Source organism: Chiloscyllium punctatum, chromosome 3, assembly GCF_047496795.1.
Source record: "Chiloscyllium punctatum isolate Juve2018m chromosome 3, sChiPun1.3, whole genome shotgun sequence".
NCBI lineage: Eukaryota > Metazoa > Chordata > Chondrichthyes > Orectolobiformes > Hemiscylliidae > Chiloscyllium > Chiloscyllium punctatum.
In genome coordinates, this window is record NC_092741.1 from 15,661,582 (window position 1) to 15,684,730 (window position 23,149).

The 23,149-nt window shown below is 44.9% G+C and overlaps 1 protein-coding gene across 1 annotated transcript in view; it reads left to right on the forward strand.

Annotated features, from left to right (window-relative positions):
* The window catches only part of LOC140453953 (dynein axonemal heavy chain 8-like), a 1,210,036-nt gene that overhangs the window by 1,145,745 nt on the left and 41,142 nt on the right, over positions 1-23,149 (forward strand). Inside the window, exons 83-86 of the mRNA XM_072548830.1 lie at positions 9,918-10,036; positions 13,667-13,869; positions 15,412-15,485; positions 19,947-20,099. Of these exons, the coding sequence (XP_072404931.1) occupies positions 9,918-10,036; positions 13,667-13,869; positions 15,412-15,485; positions 19,947-20,099 (549 nt within the window). The remainder of the gene's footprint in view (positions 1-9,917; positions 10,037-13,666; positions 13,870-15,411; positions 15,486-19,946; positions 20,100-23,149) is intronic.

Below are 23,149 nucleotides of genomic sequence, written 5' to 3' on the forward strand. Positions count from 1 at the left end.
GGCATTTTTGATAAGGGATAGCATTACAGCTGTGCTGAGGGAGGATATTCCCGGAAATACATCCCAGGAAGTTATTTGGGTGGAACTGAGAAATAAGAAAGGGATGATAATCTTACTGGGATTGTATTATAGAGCCCCTAATAGTCAGAGGAAAATTGAGAAACAAACTTGTAAGGAGTTTTCAGCTATCTGTAAGAATAATAGGGTGATTATGGTAGGGGATTTTAACTTTCCAAACATAGACTGGGACTGCCATAGTGTTAAGGGTTTAGATGGAGAGGAATTTGTTAAGTGTATGCAAGACAACTTTCTGATTCAGTATGTGGATGTACCGACTAGAGAAGGTGCGAAACTTGACCTACTCTTGGGAAATAAGGCAGGGCAGGTGACTGAGGTGTTAGTGGGGGAGCACTTTGGGGCCAGCATTAGACTTAAAATAATGATGGAAAAGGATAGACCAGATCTAAAAGTTGAAGTTCTAAATTGGAGAAAGGCCAATTTTGACAGTATCTGATTGGGGGCAGATGTTCGCAGGTAAAGGGACGGCTGGAAAATGGGAAGCCTTCAGAAATGAGATAATGAGAATCCAGAGAAAGTATATTCCTGTCAGGGTGAAAGGAAAGCCTGGTAGGTAGAGGGAATGTTGGATGACTAAAGAAATTGAGGGTTTGGTTAAGAAAAAGAAGGAAGCATATGTAAGGTTAGATCGAGTGAATCCTTACAAGAGTATAAAGGAAGTAGGAGTATACTTAAGAGGGAAATCAGGAGGGCAAAAAGGGGACATGAGATAGCTTTGGCAAATAGAATTAAGGAGAATCCAAAGGGTTTTTACAAATGCATTAAGGACAAAAGGGTAACTAGGGAGAGAATAGGGCCCCTCAAAGATTAGCAAGGCGGCCATTGTGTGGAGCCGCAGAAAATGGAGGAGATACTAAATGAGTATTTTGCATCAGTATTTACTGTGGAAAACGATATGGAAGATATAGACTGTAGGGAAATAGATGATGACATCTTGCAAAATGTCCATATTACAGAGGAGGAAGTGCTGGATGTCTTGAAACAGGTAAAGGTGGATAAATCCCTAGGACCTGATCAGTGTACCCGAGAACTCTGTGGGAAGCTAGAGAAGTGACTGCTGGGCCTCTTGCTGAGTTAGTTGTATCATCAATAGTCACAGGTGAGGTGCTGGAAGACTGGACGTTGGCAAACGTGTTGCCACTGTTTAAGAAGGGTGGTAAGGACAAGCCAGGGAACTATGGACCAGTGAGCCTGATGTCGGTGGTGGGCAAGTTGTTGGAGGGAATCCTGAGGGCCAGGTTGTACATGTATTTGGAAAGGCAAGGACTGATTACGGATAGTCAACATGGTTTTGTGCGTGAGAAATCACGTCTCACAAACTTGATTGAATTTTTTGAAGGAGTAACAAAAGAGGATTGATGAGGGCAGAGCAGTGGATGCAATCTATCTGGACTTCAGTAAGGCATACGACAAGGTTCCCCATGGGAGACTGATTAGCAAGGTTAGATCTCACGGAATACAGGGGGATCTAGCCATTTGGATACAGAACTAGCTCAAAGGCACACCAGATCAGGTCCTTGGGATTTATCCACCTTTATGCGTTTCAATATATCCAGCACTTCCTCCCCTGTAATATGAATATTTTTCAAGGTGTCACTAATCATTTCCCCACATTCTATATCTTCCATGTCCTTTTCCACAGTAAACATTGATGCAAAATACTCGTTTAGTATCTTCCCCCATCTCTTGTGGCTCCACACAAAGGCTGCTTTGACAGGCCCTATTCACTCCTTAGTTACCCTTTTTGTCCTTAATGTATTTGTAAAAACCCTTTGGATTCTCCTGAACTCTATTTGCCAAAGCTATCTCATGTCCCCTTCTTGGCCTCCTGATTTCCCTCTTAAGTACGCTCCCGGCTCCATAAGATGCCTGCCTGACGTGAAATCTATCAAAACTTAACCTGGAGAGCAGCCCAAACACTTCTGCAAAAAACGTGATTAGACCTGGAGCAGCAAATCGGCAGCAACTGTAACCAGGAACTTCTCCACTGGGTCCTGAGCAAACTCCCTCCGGTAATAAAACCACACAGTAAATTACCTGCTACACTGGATCCTAAGCAGACCCTCTGAAAAATACACTAAACTGCGACCTACCTGCTCTACAGGGTCCCAGGAAGGATCACTTAATTGGAAGCAGTCACAATCCACTCCAGCAAACCACCAGACCACTCAAATGTAAGAAACCTGTGAGGAAGCGAGGTAAGCGTGTCGGCCTGCTAGTAAGACTGAGACTACGCAGTTTCAAGAGTCCCCCCTTTCTAGCTTACTCCTAGCAAATGTACAGTCTGAAGCCTGAACACATGCATCATCCAATTTCGAAACAGTTTCTACCCTACTGTTGTTAGAATATGGAATGGACTCTCAAACTCTTAACATTCACCTGTACCTATGTTTTTGTTTTTACTGCTGTTTACCTATTATTTACTATCTATGCTACTAAACTCTGTAATCTGCACCATGTTGCTCGCAAGACAAAGCTTTTCACTGTGCCTTGATACACGTGAGAATAAATTCAACTCAATTCAATTCAGTTCAGTTCATCTCTGGAGAACAAGATGGACAAACTCAGATTACGGCTCAGCTTCCAGTGTGAACTGTGGGACTGCTGTACACTCTGCTTCACAGAAACCTGGCTCAACCCATCCATTCCCGACTACACATTTCAAGCTGATGGTTTTTCTATCCATCGTATGGACCGTACAGCGTACTTGGGTAAGACAAAGGGTGGAGGGGTTTGCTTTTTAATCAACAACTTCTGGTGCAAGGATGTTGCAACACTGGGAAGCCATTGCTCCCCAAACCTTGAATTCCACACCGTCAAATGCCGCCCCTTTTGTCTACCACAGGAATTTACTGCTGCTATACTAACTGCTGTGTACATACCGCCAAAAGCAAAGGTGGAGGAAGCTCTGGGTGTGCTATACTCCACCACTAACACCCTGGAGACAGAACACCCCGAGGCCCTGTTTATTGTGACTGGCAACTTCAATCAAGTCAATCTAAGGAAGGTGTTGCCCAAGTACCACCAGAACATAACCTGCCCCACCAGGGGCCCGATCATTTTAGACCATTGCTACACCACTGTGAGGGATGCCTACTGCTCTATCCCCTGCCCTCATTTCGGGAACTTGGACCACAATGTCGTGTTTCTTCTCCCAGCTTACAGGGAAAAGATCAAGTAGGAGGCCCCCTCGTGGATACAGGTCCAGTGCTGGTCAGAGGAGGCAGAGGATCAACTCTGGTGTTATCTGGAATCAGCTGATTGGGCCATGTTCAAACAGTCTGCAGGTACCTTGGATGAGTACGGCACCACTGTCACAGACTTTATCAGCAAGTGTGTGGATGACTGAATACCGAGGAAGTCAATCCGGGTGTTCCCCAACAGGAAACCCTGGATGAATCAGGACATACAGAACCTGCTAAAAGCCAGGTGCCAGGCCTTCAGATCAGGAGACCCATCAAATATAAGGAATCCAGTTTGACCTTTGCAGAGCCATTAAGGCAGCCAAGGACTAATACCGATTCAAACTAGAGACCCAGACAGACACCTGGCGACTATGGCAATAACATCACAGGTTCTAAAAAGAGACAGTGCAAGGTAGCAGACAATGACATATCCCTCCCAGATCATTTCACTGCCTTTTATGCTCACTTTGAGCATAATTTCAGCGGAGAAGTCCTGACCAACCTATCCCATCATTCACTGCATCAGAGGTCAGATCAGTTTTCCTTCATGTGAATCCAAGGAAAGCGATGGGACCAGACGAATTACCAGGCCATGCACTCAGAGCATGTGCAAATCAACTGACAATGGTCTTCTCTGACATCTTCACCCTCTCCCTGCAGCAGGCCACTGTCCCTGCCTGTTTCAAGAGGGTCAACATCATCCCAGTGCCTAAGGCAGCTCATGCAGCATGTCTCAATGACTACTGTCCAGTGGCCCTAACTTAACTGGTCATGAAGTGCTTTGAAAGTCTGGTCATGGCATTAATCAACTCCAGCCTCCCTACTCTTGACCCACTCCAATTTGTCGATTGAACCAACAGATCCATATCAGATGCCATATCACTTGCCCTTCACTCCTCCCAGCTACTTAAGAATCCTACTTATTGACTATTGTTTGGCCTTCAACACCTTCAATTACTAAACTAATTACTAAACTTAGTGATCTCAGATTAAACCCCACTCTCTGCAACTGGATCCTCAGTTTCCTGACCCACAGGCCACAATCAGTGAAGACTGGGGACAATATTTCATCTCCACAAACACTTCTCTGCTTCCTACTGTACTACTGTATACCTATGACTGCATCGCCAAATACCAGACTAATGCCATTTACAAGTTCGCTGATGATACCACCATAGTTGGTCGAATCTCAGATGGTGACAAAACAGACCACAGATGGGAGATGGAAGACCTGGAAAAATGGTACACTGAGAAGAACCTAGCTCTCAATGCTGGCAAAACCAAGGAGCCCATCATTGACTTTCAGCGGAATGTTACTCATGCCCCCCTACACATCAACAGCACAGAGGTGAAATGAGTGGAGAGTCATCATCCACAACAAGTTTTCTTGGACTCTTCATGTGGACGCATTGGTTACAAAGGCCCAACAACATCTCTTCTTCCTCAGGCAGCTGAGGAAGTTTGGTGAATACCCTTGCCAACTTTTATAGGTGTGCCATTGAAAGCACTCTGTCTGGATGTATCACTACCTGGTAATGGCAACTGTACCATTCAAGATCGGAGACGGTTACCGTGTGTGGTGAACTCGGCCCAGACAATCGCAAAGGCCAACCTCCCATCTATAGAATCCATATCAGGCCCCCCCCCCACTCAAGGTTCCTCTGATTCCTCTGATCCATGGTTCCAAGGATCCTACCGTCATGTACAACCTTATATTTATCCAAAATTAATTCCATTTGCCACTAATCAGCCCATCCGACCAGACCAACTATATCCTTTGAAATCTAAGACTATTCCCCTCATTGTTTACCACTCCATCAATTTTCATATCATCTGCAAACTTACTGATCAACTGTCCAATATTTAAGAATGGATCATTTATATAAACCACAAACTACAAAAGCCCAATACTGACCCTTGTGAGAACTCACCAGACTCAGACTTCCAATTGGAAAAACACCCCTCAACCATCAACCTCAGCTTCCTGCCACTCAGCTAATTGTGGATTCATTTTGCCAAATTCCCTTGGATCCCATAGGTTCTTACATTTGCTATCAGTTTTCCATGTGGAACTTGATCAAAAGTCTTGCTGAAGTCCAAACAGACTACATCAAAAACATCTATACATTTTATCCCTTACAGACAAGGTAAGGGTGGCAGCTTTCCTTTCCTGGTGAACATTCATGATCCAGAAAAGGTTTTATAACAATCTACAGTGGTTACATGGTTGGTATTAGGCCAGCTTAATAATTCCACATTGTATTGAGCTCGAATTTCACCATCTGCTATGGTAGGATTTGATCCCTTGCCAACTCCAGCGCCTCCCTATTCTGCATGGGAACATGACCACCTGCAGGTTGCCCTCCAAGCCACAACATCCTGGTTCAGAACTATGTCACCTCATGTCAATGGGTCCAAACCCTAGAACACCCTTCCCAAGACACATGAGTGTTCCTATTGCAACCATTCAAGAAGGCCACTTGTCCAGGACAGTTAGGGATGGGCAATAATTTCAGGCCTAGCCAGCGATACCCACATCCCATAAAGGAATTAATAAAATTTATTCAAAACTGATGCCTCCAGCACTGTCACCATATCTAAGGATCATTGTCCTCTTGTTCCATCTGCATTGTGGCTGAACTTGACTCTTCTTACTCAGCATGATTTAGGCATAGTCTGTTGTAATGTTTTCTTTAAACACTTTATTTACAATTACCGTAACAAAAACCTCGTGGTGAGCAACATGTCTGCTCCATTCACACTGACTTTCTGCCAGCCCCTATGCTTACATCATGAATTGCATGCAGTCTCATTGACAAATATTAATGCGCTATGGCAGACTTCAGCGAGACTTAAGGAATGAGCAGAGGACTGGCTCTATTCCCCTCCTCCACTCACTGTCTCCATACTCCATACCTCTCAATCCATCTGATTGTCTTTCTCTTCTATGCCCTGACTGTCTCCCCATTCTTTGACCATGACCAAGACTATTCTTACAGCACTTGGAGGAGCACTTGTGACCTGACATAGTGTTAATCACTAAGTTCACAGACAGTACAAAAATTGATGGGGTCATAACTAATGTTCTGATACAGTGAATGAGGTGTTTTCCTTTTGGATTGCCTTATTTATAAAACCATGAAAGGCATGGATAAGGTAAATAGACACGGTCGTTTTCCTGGGGTGGGGGAGTCCAGAACTAGAGGATATAGGTTTAGGGTGAGGGGGAAAAATTTAAAAGGGATGTAAGGGGCAACCGTTTCACACAAAGAGTGGTGCATGTATGGAATGAGCTGCCAGAGGAAGTGATGGAAGCTGGTACAATCACAACACTTAAAAGGTATCTGGTTGGGTATATGAATAGGAAGGGTTTATAGGGAAATGGGCCAAGTGCTGGGAAATGGGAATAGATTAGGTTAGGATATCTGGTCAGCATAGACGAGTTGGACCGAAGGGTCTGTTTCTGTGCTGTACATCTCTATGACTCCATCCATTACTTCAAAATGGCCAGATTTTGCATGACACTTACTCTAGCCAATTCAGTCCAATAATAGCCTGGGTCCTGTTGACATAAGACTTTATTGATGTAATAACATGAAGCAGGAATAGGCAATTAGCCCCTTGAGCCTGCTCTGTCATTTAATACAATCATGGCTGATCTCATCTTGGCCTCAATGCTACTTTCCTGCTGGCTCTTCATAATCCTTCAAACTGTTGCTAATGAAAGTTCGATTTCCTCCTTAAATTTACTCAGGGAACCAGCATTCACCACACATCATAAAATTCCAAATTTCAATTTAAATGTGTCTTTCTTCTGGCTCTGGTAATCTGGCCCTGCGAATACTGCTTCAGTGATAATTCAATAGTTAACTCATGCCCATTCATTTTTGGGGGGTTGTTGTCCTTATTTCTGCTATTAAGGGCTGGAATATAAGCCCTTACTAACTCTGAAATTCACAGTGCTTTTGTGAAAAGTGATTCTGTGAAATTTTGAGTGGTGCTTTTAAATGGAGCAGGAGAATCGATGTTTCGGGCATAAGCCCTCTTCAGGAAAGAGGATGGTGTGCCAAGCAGGCTAAGATAAAAGGTAGGGAGGAGGGACTTGGGGCAGGGCCTTGGGAATGCGATAGGTGGAAGGAGGTTAAGGTGAGGGTGATAGGCCGGAGAGGGGATGGGGGCAGAGAGGTCGGGAAGAAGATTGCAGGTCAAGAAGGCGGTGCTGAGTCTGAGGTTGGGACTGAGATAAGGTGGGGGGAGGGGAAATGAAGAAGCTAGAGAAATCTGCATTCATCCCTTGTGGTTGGAGGGTTCCTAGGCAGAAGATGAGGTGCTCTTCCTCCAGGCGTCGTATTGCCATGGTCTGGCGATGGAGGAGGCCAAGGACCTGCATGTCCTTGGCGGAGTGGGAGGGGGAGTTGAAGTGTTCAGCCACAGGGTGGTTGGGTTGGTTGGTCCGGGTGTCCAAGAGGTGTTCTCTGAAATGTTCCGCAAGTAGGTGACCTGTCTCCCCAATGTAGAGGAGGCCACTTCGGATGCAGCGGATGCAGTAAATGATGTGCGTGGAGGTGCAGGTGAATTTGTGACGGATATGGAAGGATCCCTTGGGGCCTTGGAGGGAGGTGAGGGGGGAGGTGTGGGCGCAAGTTTTGCATTTCTTGCAGTTGCAGGGGAAGGTGCCCAGGAGTGGAAGTTGGGTTGGTGGGGGGTGTGGACCTGACGAGGGAGTCGCGGAGGGAGTGGTCTTTCTGAATGCTGATAGGGGAGGGGAGGGAAATATATCCCTGGTGGTGGGGTCTGTTTGGAGGTAGCGGAAATGACAAAGGATGATACAATGTATCTGGAGGTTGGTGGGGTGGTAGGTGAGGACCAGTGGGGTTCTGTCCTGGTGGCGATTGGAGGGGCGGGGTTCAAGGGCAGAGGAGAGGGAAGTGGAGGAGATGCGGTGGATAGCATCGTCAACCACATCTGAGGGGAAATTACAGTCTTTGAAGAAGGAGGCCTTCTGGGTTGTTCAGTTTTGGAATTGGTCCTCCTGGGAGCAGATGCAGTGGAGGCGAAGGAATTGGGAATATGGGATGGCGTTTTTACAGGGGGCAGGGTGGGAGGAGGTGTAATCTAGGTAGCTGTTGGTGTCGGTCGGTTTATAGTAAATGTCAGTGTTGATTCGGTCGCCCGAGATAGAAATGGAGAGGTCGAGGAAGGGGAGGGAGGAGTCTGAGATGGTCCAGGTAAATTTGAGGTCAGGGTGGAAGGTGTTAGTAAAATGGATGAACTGTTCAACCTCCTCGTGGGAGCACGAGGTATCGCCAATACAGTCATCGATGTAGCAGAGGAAAAGGTGGGGGGTGGTGCTGGTGTATCTGCGGAAGATGGACTGTTCCACATATCCGACGAAGAGGCAGGCATAGCTGGGGCCCACACGGGTGCCCATGGCTACTCCTTTGGTTTGGAGGAAGTGAGAGGATTGGAAAGAGACGTTGTTCAGAGTGAGAACACGGACATTCACTATAAACGTACAACACGGACATTCACTATAAACGTACAACACGGACATTCACTATAAACGTACAACACGGACATTCACTATAAACGTACAACATGGACATTCACTATAAACGTACAACACGGACATTCATTATAAACGTACAACACGGACATTCACTATAAACTCCTCACCTCTTCATCAGATATGTGGAACAGTCCATCTTCCGCAGCAACAACCCAGATGGCCTCCTTCTTCAACGACAGTAATTTCCAAGGATATATTTCCCTCCCCTCCCCTATCAGCATTCCGGAAAGACCACTCCCTCCGTGACTCCCTCGTCAGGTCCACAACCCCCACCAACCCAACCTCCACTCCCGACACCTTTCCCTGCAACCGCAAGAAATGCAAAGCTTTCACCCACACCTCCCCCCTCACTTCCCTCCAAGGCCCCAAGGGATCCTTCCATATCCGTCACAAATTCACCTGCACCTCCACACACATCATTTACTGCATCTGCTGCACCCGATGTGGCCTCCTCTATATTGGGGAGACAGGCCGCCTACTTGCAGAACGTTTCAGAGAACACCTCTGGGACATCCGCACCAACCAACCCAACTGCCCTGTGGCTGAACACTTCAACTCCCCCTCCCACTCCACCAACGACATGCAGGGCCTTGGCCTCCTCCATCGCCAGACCATGGCAACACAATGCCTAGAGGAAGAGCACCTCATCTTCCACCTAGGAACCCTCCAACCACAAGGAATGAATGTAGATTTCTCCAGCTTCCTCATTCCCCCCCCCCCCCCCCCCACCTTATCTCAGTCCCAACCTCGGACTCAGCACCGCCTTCTTGACCTGCAATCTTCTTCCCGACCTCTCTGCCCCCACCCCTTCTCCTGCCTATCACCCTCACCTTAACCTCCTTCCACCTATCGCATTCCCAAGGCCCTGCCCCAAGTCCCTCCTCCCTACCTTTTATCTTAGCCTGCTTGGCACACCCTCCTCATTCCTGAAGAAGGGCTCATGCCCGAAACGTCGATTCTCCTGCTCCTTGGATGTTGCCTGACCTGCTGCACTTTTCCAGCAACACATTTTTCAGCTCTGATCTCCAGCATCTGCAGTCCTCACTTTCTCCTGGTGCTTTTTAATGTTTATGATATGGTTACAGGTTTCTAAGAATGAGAAGGCTTGGAAAGTCTGGTTTGATGCTGATGCTCCAGAAGAAACACCAATCCCTCATGGATATAGTGACTCTTTAGATGCATTCTGCAAGCTATTGCTCATCAGGTGAGATACATCCATGACTGTATATTTACTCCAGAATATCTAAAATGTAACTCTGATATGCAGTTTTGCTGTTAGTATGTTTCCCGTTGGCATGGGAATATTGAAGCCAGACTAGGCCACTCAGCTCCTAAGCTTGTTTTGACATTCCAAAACATAATGACTAATAGGTACTTTCATTACATTTCAATCCTGCTGTGTTTTCTCCAGCTCCACATTTTATCAACTTTTAATTATGTTTACCCATCTTGATTCAGTAACCCGTAATGTTTGTGCCTAACAAAAACCCAGCAATGTCAGTTTTGAATTTTTTTCACTGACCTAGCATTAGTAACTTTTTGGGCTTTATTTCCACTGCCCTTGTGTGTCATGAAGTGTCTCGTGGCATTGCACTTGAGTGGCACATAAGGCATTCAATATTTTACACTGCACCTAAATCTCAATCCCTGTACCTTCTTCGCCTTTTGTGACAACAGGTGTCAAATATTTATTCAGAACCATACCTGTGTCTTCTGCCTCCAAACACAACTTGCTGCTTGATCTCTAAATGCCCTGATGTTTTCCTTAACTATCCTCTTGTGCTTTATGCATTTATAGAACACAATTCTTCTTCCTTGATTTTACTTGGAAATACATATGCTAATTGCTTTCCTGATTTTCCTTTTCATTTCATCCCCATGATTCTATATTCTAAGACTTCCTTCTGCATTGAACTCTTGTCTTCTGATGTAAGCTTATATTTTTTTGTATGATTCAACTCTCCACAGGTTTTATCTCAGTTAGTATTAGGCTCGTTAAAATCTCCTGCTATTACTTAACATTTCTGCACTTTTTGGCCATTTGCTACTACGCTTTGAGAGATTGTGGGTCCACCAAGTCCATCAGTGTAACTGCTTCATTCCTCTGCTCAATCCAAATGGCTTTATTTGAGGATCCATCAAGCATATCATTCCTTACTGTGGGGGCAGCATTGGTGGCTCAGTAGTTAGCACTGCTACCTCACTGCACCAGGGACCCCCCCAGTTCAGCTCCATAGTCAGGCAACTGTCTGTGAGGAGTTTACACATTCTCCCCATGTCTGCGTGGGTTTCCTCCCACAGTCCAAAGGTGTGCGGATTAGGTGGATCAGCCATGCTAAATTGCCCATAGTGTCCAAGGATGTGCAGGCAAGGTGAGTTAGCCATGGGAAATGCAAAGTTATAGGGTTAGGGAGTTGGGTCTAGCTGGGATGCTCTTCAGAGGGTCAGTGTGGACTTGGTGGGCCGAATGGCCAGCTTCCACATTGTAAGGATTATATGAACACAGTTGTGTTTGCTTCTTCAGTAAATGTTACAATGCTTTTTATTTTAGTCTCATTTCCCATCCAAAAACATTGTAGCTGGAGAACTCTTGCAGTGTTGTGCTGGTTTCCCTACCCCTGGGTCAGAAGCTCCACTTTAAGTCCCAGCTTGAAACCCAATGGACATGGAAAGTGGACTTGGCCTGTCCAAGTTTCACAACATCTTTCCCATAGGAAGGAGACCAGAATTGCACACAATATTCCAACAGTGGCTTAACCAATGTCCTGTACAGCCGCAACATGACCTCCCAACTCCTGTACTCAATACTCTGACCAATAAAGGAAAGCATACCAAACGCTTTCTTCACTATCCTATCTACCTGCGACTCCACTTTCAAGGAGCTATGAACCTGCACTCCAAGGTCTCTGTGTTCAGCAACACTCCATAGGACCTTACCATTAAGAGTATAAATCCTGCTAAAATTTGCTTTCCCAAAATGCAGCACCTTGCATTTATCTGAATTAAACTCCATCTGCCACTTCTCAGCCCATTGGCCCATCTGGCCCAGATCCTTTATAATCTGAGGTTATAATCTGAGGTAACCCTCTTCGCTGTCCACTACACCTCCAATTTTGGTATCATCTGCAAACTTACTAACTGTACATCTTGTGCTCGCATCCAAATCATTTATGTAAATGACAAAACGTAGAGGACCCAGCACCGATCCTTGTGGCACTCCACTGGTCACAGGCCTCCAGTCTGAAAAACAACCCTCCACCACCACCCTCTTCTTCTACCTTTGAACCAGTTCTGTATCCAAATGGCTAGTTCTCCCTGTATTCCATGAGATTTAACCTTGCTAATCAGTCGCCCATGGGGAACCTTGTCAAACGCCTTACTGAAGTCCATATGAATCACATCTACCGCTCTGCCCTCATCAATCCACTTTGTTAGTTCTTCAAAAAACTCAATCAAGTTTGTGAGACATGATTTCCCACACATAAAGCCATGTTGACTATCCCTAATCAGACCTTGCTTTTTCAAATACATGTACATTTTGTCCCTCAGGATTTCCTCCAACAACTTGCCCAACACCGAGGTCAGGCTCACTGGTCTATAGTTCCCTGGCTTGTCTATATCGCTCTTCTTAAACAGTGGCACAATGTTTGCCAACCTCCAGTCTTCCTGCACCTCACCTGTGACTATCGATGATACAAATATCTCAGCAAGAGGCCCAGCAATCACTTCTCTGGCTTGCCACAGAGTTCTCGGGTACACCTGATCAGATCCTGGAGATTTATCCACTTTTACCTATTTCAAGATATCCAGCACTTCCTCCTCTGTAATCTGGATATTTTGCAAGATGTCACCATCTATTTCCCTACAGTCTATATCTTCCATATCCTTTTCCACAGTAAATACTGACATCGAAAAGATGTTGTGAAACTTGAAAGGGTTTAGAAAAGACTTAGAAGGATGTTGCCAGGGTTGGAGGATTTGAGCTATAGGGAGAGGCTGAACAGGCGGGGGGCTGGTTGCCCTGGAGCATTGGAGGCTAAGGGGTGACGTTATAGAGGTTTACAAAATTATGAGGGGCATGCAAAGGATAAATAGACAATGACTTTTCCCTGGGGTCAGGGAGTCCAGAACTAGAGAGCATAGGTTTAGGGTGAGAGGGGAAAGATATAAAAGAGACCTACAGGGCAAACGTTTCACACAGAGGGTGGTACGTGTATGGAATGAGCTGCCAGAGGATGTAGTGGAGGCTGGTACAATTGCAACATTTAAGAGGCTTTTAGATTGGTGTATGAATAGGAAGGGTTTGGAGAGATATGGGCCGGGTGCTGGCAGGTGGGACTAGATTGGGTTGGGATACCTGGTCGGCATGGACAGGTTGGTCCGAAAGCTCTGCTTCCATGCTGTACATCTCTATGACTCTAAGTTGATTATCAATCTGTAAAGCTTTGAAACTCATTTGAAGAGTAGGAAGATCTCCTGGTCAGCTAGAATCCTGTGCTTCCAGCAGCCTCCACATTTTAAAAGATTTAAAAAGATTCGACATACAGAATTTTGCCAAGAATGAGCGTCATCCCAACTATTAAAGACTACAACTCACACTGTAATAAAAAAGTATTAAATATTAAATTGTATTTCCTGGCTTTCCTTATGCCATACTTCAATAATACCTCTGATGTCATACTTTAGGTATATATCTTCCAATAGACATTTATTATTTGGAAAGTGTGTTCCATGACAGTTCAGCAATTTCTTGCTAATACATGATCATTGAGGTATTCCTCAATAGTTAACAAAGAATTCTAAATATTATTTAACTACAACTTTAAATTTTCAGGTCTTGGTGTCCTGACAGAATTCTGTCTCAAGCTCGAAACTACATTTCTGAGGCAATGGAAGCAAAATACGCAGAGCCAGTGATTCTAAACCTGGAGACAACCTGGGAAGAAAGTGATACACAAACTCCTCTGATCTGTTTCCTGTCCATGGGATCTGATCCCAGCAATCAGATTGAAGGGCTGGCCAAAAAGCTTGAAATTGGTATGGATCCAGTCCACATAGAGAATACAACTATCTGGTAGCACTCCAATGTTTCTTTAGAATACTTCATGCTATTCTTCAAGTTTTATGTATATCAACCATGGGTTGCCAATTGCGAGAATCACAATTAACAAGTCCTTTTACAGTGTTTGTTTTCAACATAATTAGCATCAGAATAGCTTTGTTATAGCTCTTTTTTCTTGTGTTGTATAATGCCATTTTCCTCACCTCATTTTATTTGTTATTGACACTATGATCGCCGACTTTCCTTGTATTTCCACCCAAGAATCAGATGGACAGTTTACCTTGTAAAGTATAAGCTCCCATGATCAAAAATCTCACCTTTGTAATTTAACATAAACTATAGAATTGCTTTCCCCTCAACTGTCTGTAAAAGATCCCTGACGAATATTTATCTCCCAAGTAGCATCACAAAAGAAAACATCCTGCTAATTTTCATACTGCTGTTTGTAGAAGCTGGCTGTGAATGCAAATTTGCAGATATGGCCTTCCACTTTATTACATTATCTGAAAATGAAAAGTGCTCTAAAATGGCAAGGTTTTTTCTCTCCTTTGCTGCCAGAATGTGTTGAAGCAGGTGCAATAACCCAGACTCGTCGATTTTATATTAAGCCTTGCTTACCCCTGAAGCACTGTGTTCCTGCATCTCAAGGAAAAATCATTCCATTTGCAGTCTGCAAACTTGTAACACTGAAGTTCAATAAATCATATGACTACACTCTGTACTCATCATTAACCACAAACCTTGTTCAATCCTTTGTAGCTAGCTGTAGTGCTGAATTGAAATATAATTAGGAACAGATCACATACTGGCCTTTAGAAGCATGCTGTAATGTCATTCTAGGATGTGAATGTTACTAGCTAGGCCTGCATTTATTGCCCATCCCTAATTGTCAAGATACATAAGGGATGTGTTTTTTTTTCACCCCTAGTGAACATTAAACAAGGGCAGCATACAGCTAGGGATCATCTTTAAATTGCTGCCATATATAAAAACATATTATTTTTAAAGAAGTAGCTATACTTGCATTTAACTAAGAAACACCAGGAATAAGGGAAGTCAGGGAAAATGTTATAAAGCAACATAAGTAATACAAAATAGAATAAAGTTAATGTTAGGGAAGTAAGATTAAGACATGGAGGTACAGCTCAGTCAGGTGGAGTATATAGCCAGTATTGTCTGGGTAGTCACGGACCCCAACCGTGTCCTCGGTGACCACATGTACAGGAAATGCTGCCAGCTGCAGAAGTTGGAGCTGAGGATTTCAGAGTTCACACAACAGCAGGAATCACTGTGGCATATCTGTGAGCTGACAGATAAATGGCTAGTGCATGTGGACAGGGTCGTCAAATGACAGTGTCAGGGCCTGCAGGAGACATATGGATGAATGTCACTTTTAAGGCAGATCCACAGGATTCATCACACGCAAACACTTAAATCACTGATATTTCTGTGTGGTATGCTATAAAGTAACACAATTAAAGGCTGAATGTAAAAGCTAACTAATCTGTTTTCTTTAGATTGTCGGGCAATATCGATGGGCCAAGGACAAGAGGTTCACGCCAGAAAGTTGGTGGCATTATCTATGCAACAGGTCAGGAAAATTATATGAGCCTAAATCCTAAGTAAGTTAAGACCACAGCATTCCCCTCACATTTTGAACTTCCCAAAATTCCTGTAAGCATCATACACTACCTAAGGTGAGGAGTATGCCTTCTCTGAAACATTTGTCCGTCTGTTTTGAATTCAGTATCAAATTAAAGCATCCTGGCTAATAGCACAGATGGTAGATTTTCTGAACCCTCGCCCAATGTCAACTTTGGTTCAGTTGGTAACATTCCCAACTTAGAATCCAAAGTTTCATCACAAACATCTCAGCTAATACTTCACTGTGGTACTCAGGAAGTAAGTGACAAAAATGTAATCTTTGTAATTTAACATAAACTATGGACCAATTTCTCCTCCTAACTGTCTGGAAAAGATCCCTGACCAATAAATAATCTCTCAATTAACATCACACAAAAAAAATCCTGCGAATTGTCATCTGCTGTTTGTGGAAGCTTGTTGTGTGTGCAAATTTGCTGCTATGGTCTTCCATGTTATTACAGTTGTTCAGGCAGCATCCGAGGAGCAATAAAATCGACGTTTCGGGCAAAAGCCCTTCATCAGGAATAAAGGCAGAGAGCCTGAAGGGTGAAGAGATCAGCTAGAGGAGGGTGGGGGTGGGGAGAAAGTAGCATAGAGTACAATAAGTGAGTGGGGGAGGGGATGAAGGTGATAGGTCAGGGAGGAGGGTGGAGTGGATAGGTGGAAAAGAAGATAGGCAGGTAGGACAAGTGCTGAGCTGGAAGTTTGGAACTAGGGGGAGGTGGGGTAAGGGGAAATGAGGAAACTGTTGAAGTCCACATTGATACCTTGGGGTTGAATTATTCCGAGGCAGAAGATGAGGCGTTCTTGCTCCAGGCGTCTGGTAGTGAGGGAGCAGCGGTGAAGGAGGCCCAGGACCTCCATGTCCTTGGCAGACTGGGAGGGGGAAATGTTGGGCCACAGGGCGGTGTGGTTGATTGATGTGGGTGTCCTGGAGATGTTCCCTAAAGCGCTCTGCTAGGAGGCGTCCAGTCTCCCCAATGTAGAGGAGACCGCATCGGGAGCAACGGATACAATAAATAATATTGGAAGATGTGCAGGTAAAACTTTGATGGATGTGGAAGGCTCTTTTAAGGCCTTGGATGGAGGTGAGGGAGGAAGTGTGGGCGGAAGTTTTGCAATTCCTGCGGTGGCACCAACATATTCGACCCTGACCTTAAATTTGCCTGGACCATCTCTGACACCTCCCTCCCCTTCCTGGACCTCTCCATCTCCATTAATGACGACCGACTTGACACTGACATTTTTTACAAACCCACCGACTCCCACAGCTACCTGGATTACACCTCTTCCCACCCTACCTCTTGCAAAATTGCCATCCCATATTCCCAATTCCTCCGCCTCCACCGTATCTGCTCCCAGGAGGACCAGTTCCACCACAGAACACACCAGATGGCCTCCTTCTTTAGAGACTGCAAAGATGCCCTCCAATGCATCTCGTCCACATTCCGCACCTCCGCCCTCAGACCCCACCCCTCCAACTGTAACAAGGACAGAACACCCCTAGTGCTCACCTTCCACCCTACCAATCTTCTCATAAACCAAATCATCCGCCGACATTTCCGCCACCTCCAAAAAGACCACACCACCAGGGATATATTTCCCTCCCCACCCCTTTCCGCTTCCGCAAAGACCGTTCCCTCCGTGACTACCTGGTCAGGTCCATGCCCCCCTACAACCCACCCTCCCATCCTGCCAGGAAGGGAAGGTAGGTTGTTGGGGGAGAAAGTAGCATAGAGTACAATAGGTGAATGGGGGTGGGGATGGAGGTGTTAGGTCAGGGAGGAGGGTGGGGGAAGGTAGCAAAGAATACAATGGATGAATGGGGGTGGGGATTAAGGTGACAGGTCAGAGAGAAGGGTGGAGTGGATAGGTGGAAAGGAAGATAGGCAGGTAGGACAGGTCGTGGGGATGGTGCTGAGCTGGAAGTTTGGAACTGAGGTGAGGTGGGGGAAGGGGAAATGAGGAAACTGTTGAAGTCCACATTGATGCCCTGGGGTTGAAGTGTTTCGAGGCGAATGATGAGACATTCTTCCTCCAGGCGTCTGGTGGTGAGGGAGCAGCGGTGAAGGAGGCCCAGAACCTGTATGTCCTCGGCAGAGTGGGAGGGGGAGTTGAAATGTTGGGCCACAAGGCAGTAGGGTTGATTGGTGCAGGTGTCCTGGAGATGTTCCCTAAAGCGCTCTGCTAGGAAGCGTCCAGTCTCCCCAATGTAGAGGAGAGCGCATCGGGAGCAACGGATACACTAAATGATATCAGTGGATGTGCAGGTAAATCTTTGATGGATGTGGAAGGCTCCTTTGGGGCCTTGGATGGAGATGAGGGAGGAGGTGTGGGCACAGGTTTTGCAATTCCTGCGGTGGCAGAGGAGGGTACCAGGAAGGGAAGGTAGGTTGTTGGGGGCCGTGGACCTGAGAAGGGGGACAGTGTAGAGGACTAGACTGACAGGGGGTCAGTGTAGAGCACTAGGCTGACAGTGGGGCAGTGTAGAGAACTCGACTGACAGGGGGGCAGTGTAGAGCACTAGGCTAACAGTGGGTCAGTGTAGAGAACTAGACTGACAGTGGGTCAGTATAGAGCAATGGGCTGACAGTGGGGCTGTGTAGAGAACTTGGCTGACAGTGGGTCAGTGTAGAGCACTAGACTGACAGTGGGGCAGTGTAGAGCACTAGACTGACGGTGGGGCAGTGTAGAGCACTAGACTGCCGGGGGGGGGGGTGGGAGGGAGGCAGTGTAGAGCACTAGGCTGACGGGAGGGGAGGGGGGGCAGTGTAGAGCACTAGGCGGTCAGCATCTTTATAAATGGAATAGGAATACTTACTCATTGTCAAACGTGGCTGTTGTATACTTATGTCATCACTCCTGCCAGGTCGTATCCATCTGGTTACCAACTAACTTTCTGTTCTATTTGTCTCATTGTTCCCTTTACAGATCTGTCTGTCTTGTTCATATTTTGAGCACTTTCTCTTCCTTTCAAGTTCCTGCAACTGTTTTTTTGATACTTACAAAGGAGTTCCTTGGAAGTATTCCAATCTACTGATTTAACTTTTTCAGAGATGTGGAGAGTATTCAAACTTTGTGTGATCATAAGACACAGGAGTAGAAGGAGGCCATTCAGCCCAATGAGTTCACTACACCATTCAAGGAGATCATGGCTGATCTGAAAATGCTCAGCTCATTTTCTGCCTTTCCACATAACCTTCAGTTCCCTTCTCGATTAAAATGGACTTTCTTACCTGGATGTTCTGCAGCATCTCCTGCAAAAACCCAGCAGTAAAATGAGAGACACCTACAAAGGTATCTACAGGTAGACGACCACATAGTCTCAACGTTTAAAAATGAAGACTGTGTCCAATCTTCATTCAATAAATCAGACTTACCTCCAAATACCAGAATGTCTGTGGGATATTCATGTAACCCTACATTCTTTTGTTCATACAGTCATGAACAGAAACAGTGTTATGACGCAGAAGCGAACCCCTCTGTTACTTAAACCCAAGCACCCCACCTATCCTCGTCATTTGTTAAAATATGAGTGACAGAGAACTCCCAAATTCCATTATTTAAAGGAAATAACGTCAATTTATGTTTTAATTCTAAAAGTGAACATTATACAACTATTCATAACTCTAGGCTCCCCTTTCTCTTAACTGCTTACTATCCACCTCCAACTCTATAACAATATGCCGTCCCAATTTGACACTTATTAAAATTACAATAACTTAATTTCAAAACCACACAGTCTCTGTCTTCATCTGTGTCTTCACTCTTCTGGCTGCTGATCTCCATGGGTTGTCTTCTTCCTTTTTACTGCAAGCGTGTTTTACATGTAAAGGTACCTTTGATAGAGGTTGTTTTCTAATTTCTTTGACAGCAAGATGTTAGCTCTCCATGATTTTCTCTCACTATGGCAGTTGCTCGCTGACCAATTTTCAAAATGTCCGCATTTTATACCCTCAACATCGGATTGTCTCATTGGTTCAATGTTGGCAAAACAATAAATTCAAAATCAATTGGTTTTGAGTATCCTGGGGCATGACTTAAACAAATTGGTTAAATTCGAATTGTTGTCAAAACAGTTCCCAAAACTCAGGTTCCATTTCACAACCAAATAGTTTTAATTTTCCAATACACTCTGGGACTGTCATCTAGTCATATATGCAGATTCTTGTAATCTCTCAGTTCAGAGCAGGATTCTCTCTCTCTTAAAGGTAGAGTACACACCTTCAACTTCATGACTACAGTGTTTTAATAAAATTAATCTGTGCAATCTAAACTTTGTCAGTTGGAACATCATGTATAATCTCTACCTTATATTTGTTTTTCCTTGTCTGCTGAGGCCTTTGAGATATACTGGATTTTGCATCGCCTGAGTAAACCAATTGAACTGTATTTTCTTATTCCTTAGGGTGGCTGGGTCTTACTACAGAACTGTCATTTAGGATTGGAATTTATGAATGAGCTTTTAGAGACCTTACTCACAAGTGAAAATGTGCATGAGTTTTTCCGAGTGTGGATAACCACTGAACCACATCCGAAGTTTCCAATCACACTACTCCAGGTTAGTGATTATTCTGCAAACTATCAAATTATGTACAGGTGCAGTTAAGGTGCACTACAGCAACTCACCAAGACTCCTTCAGCAGCACCTTCCAATTCCACAGTCGATGACATCAGCAGCATACAAGGATTTCGAGAGTCAGGGGGCAGAGGTGATTGTAGTGGCTACTACAAAGGAGAAGGTGCTGGGGAAGCCGAAAGGTTGAAGGCAGATAAACCACCTGGACTAGTTGAACTACACCCCAACATTCTGAAGGAGATGGCTGAGGAGATTGTAGAGGCATTGGTGATGATCTTTCATGAATCACTGGAGTCAGGGAGGGTCTCAAAGGATTGGAAAATGGCTGAGAAGGGAAAGAAGGGAAGGAAGCAGAAGACTGGAAACTATAAACCAGTTAACTGGACCTCAGTCATAATTAAGATTTTAGAATCCATTATGAAGGAATGAGATTTTGGATTACTTGGAAATGCATGGTAAAATAGGTCTGAGTCATCATGGCTTCCTTCATGGAAGGTCATGCCTGATAAATCTATTAGAATTCATTGAGGAAGTAATGAACAAGTTAGACAAAGTTGATGGGATCTATTTGGATTTCCAGAAGGCCTTTGACAAAATGCTGCACAGGAGGCTACAAAATAAGAAAAGAGCCCATGGTGTTAGGGGCAAGGTATGGCATGGATTGGCTGACTGGCAGAAGGCAAAGAGTAGGGATAAAGGGATGGTGGCTGGTGACTCTGGACCGGGCAGTGTTGGGACCACAACTATTTACATTCGACATTAACAATCTGGACAAAAGAACTGAGGGCATTGTTGCTAAGTTTTCAGATGAAACAAAGTGGAAAGACGAGTAGTATTGAGGAAGAGGGAGGCTGCAGAAGGATTTGGACAGACTAGGAGAGTGGGCAAAGAAGTGGTAAGTGTAATACAATGTGGGAACGTGTAAGGTTGTGCACTTTGATAGGAACAATAGATGTGTAGACTATTTTCTAAATGGGGAAGGGCTTCAGAAACCTGAAGCACAAAGGGATTTGGCAGTCCTAGTTCAGGATTCTCTTAAAGTTAACATGCAGGTTCAGTTGACAGCTAGGAAGGAAAATGCAATGTTAGCATCCATTTCAAGAGAGGTGGAATACAAGAGCAGCAATGTACTGCTGGTGCTGTGTAAGGCTCTGCTCAGACAGTTTTTGGAATATTGTGAGCAGTTTTGGGCTCTGTATCTAAGGAAGCATGTGTTGGCATCGGAGAGGTTCTCAAGGAGGTTTGCATTTTCAAGGGCTTGTCGTTTGAGGAGTGGCTGAGGACTCTGTCTGAACTCAATGGAGTTCAGAAGGATAAAAGGGCGAGATTTCATTGAAACTTGCAAAATACTGAGAAACCTAGGTAGAGTGGACATGGAGAAAATATTTCCACTAGTAGGAGGGACTAGGATCTGAGGGCACAACCTCATAATAAAGGGAGAGCCATTTAGAACTGAGATGAGGAAGAGTTTCTTTAGCCAGAAGGTGGTGAATCCATGCTGCACAAGGCTGTGGAGGCCAAGTGCTCAAATGTATCTAGGACCGAGATAGATAGATTCTTGATTGGTAAAAGGATCAAGGGTAACTGGGAGAAGGCAAAAGAATGGGGTTGAGAAACATATCAGTCATTATCGAATGATGGAGTGAATGGCCTAATTCTGCTCCTATACTGTAAGGTCTAAACAGATAACCAGCACCGTCCAGTAGGACAAGGGTAGAAGATGTGTGAGAACAGCATCACCATCTGCAAGTTCCCCTCCAAGTTATATACTAACCTGACTTGGAAATAATCTGTGTTCCTTCTCTGTCAGTGGATCAAAATACTTGAACATTCTTCTTAACAGTGAAAGAGAGAGCTACACCACAACATGGTGCGTAGGTGGAGAGGTAAATGCTTCAGTTGGGGGACATTGTCCAACCATGGTATCCTGCTATCATTCTTTGTTGGTATGGACCAGACCAAACCCCCTTCAAATATATCAAGGGAATAGCCTAGACCCAAACTTCTTAATATTTCAAGTCAAGTATAAGGTCTGTGTTCCAGATGTAATTCGATTGCTCACACTACTCGGTTTTAAGCTGAACACAAACAAGAAAGATGAATTGCTGTAACTTTAATGCTATTAGAAAACTTTTCAGAATGATAGATTATCTAACTACTAACAGCAACGTTTTCAATATAGTAACATCCCATAAACACAACCTTGGCAAAGGCAAAGTCAGTAACATAGATTGACTCGCATGCAATTGAACCACCAATCAACCCAACCACCCCATGGCCAAACACTTCAACTCCTCCTCACACTCTGCCGAGGAGCTGCAGGTCCTGGGCCTCCTCCACTACCACTCCCTTACGACCTGAAGCCTGGAGGAAGAACGCCTCATCTTCCGCCTCAGGACCCTCCAACCACATGGCATCAATGTGGATTTCACCAGTTTCCTCATTTCCCCTACCCCATCTTATCCCAGTTCCAACCTTCCATCTCAGTGCTGTCCTCATGACCAGTCCTAACTGTCAATCTTCCTTCCCACCTATCCACTCCACCCTCCTCTTCGACCTATCACCTTTACCCCCACTTCTATCCACTTATTGCACTCTCAGCTAACTTCTCCCCAGCCCTACCCACCCCCCCCCCCCCATTTATTTCTCCAAATTCGAGGCTCTCTGCCTCGTTCCTGATGAAGGGTTTTTGCCTGAAACATCGCATTTCCTGCTCCTCGGATGCTGCCTGACCTATTGTGCTTGTCCAGCGTCACACTCACATGCAATACGTCTCCAATCCAGGAGAAAATAGCACCCAAGACAAAGTTCTGGCAGAGAGAAAGAGAACTCAAAACATTTTGTTATAGCAGGGAGAGATGTATGGCAGCTTCAAAACCCCGACAGCTACTGAAAGTTAAACTAAAACCCTGGTTCTGTGGGAGTCTGACTCCACCCATTCAGGCTGCTTCTATTGTTCTAACTTAAAAAAGAACCCAAGACCTCACAAGCTGTTTACTTTATTGGCTTGAAGCAGACAGCTTATTATCTCT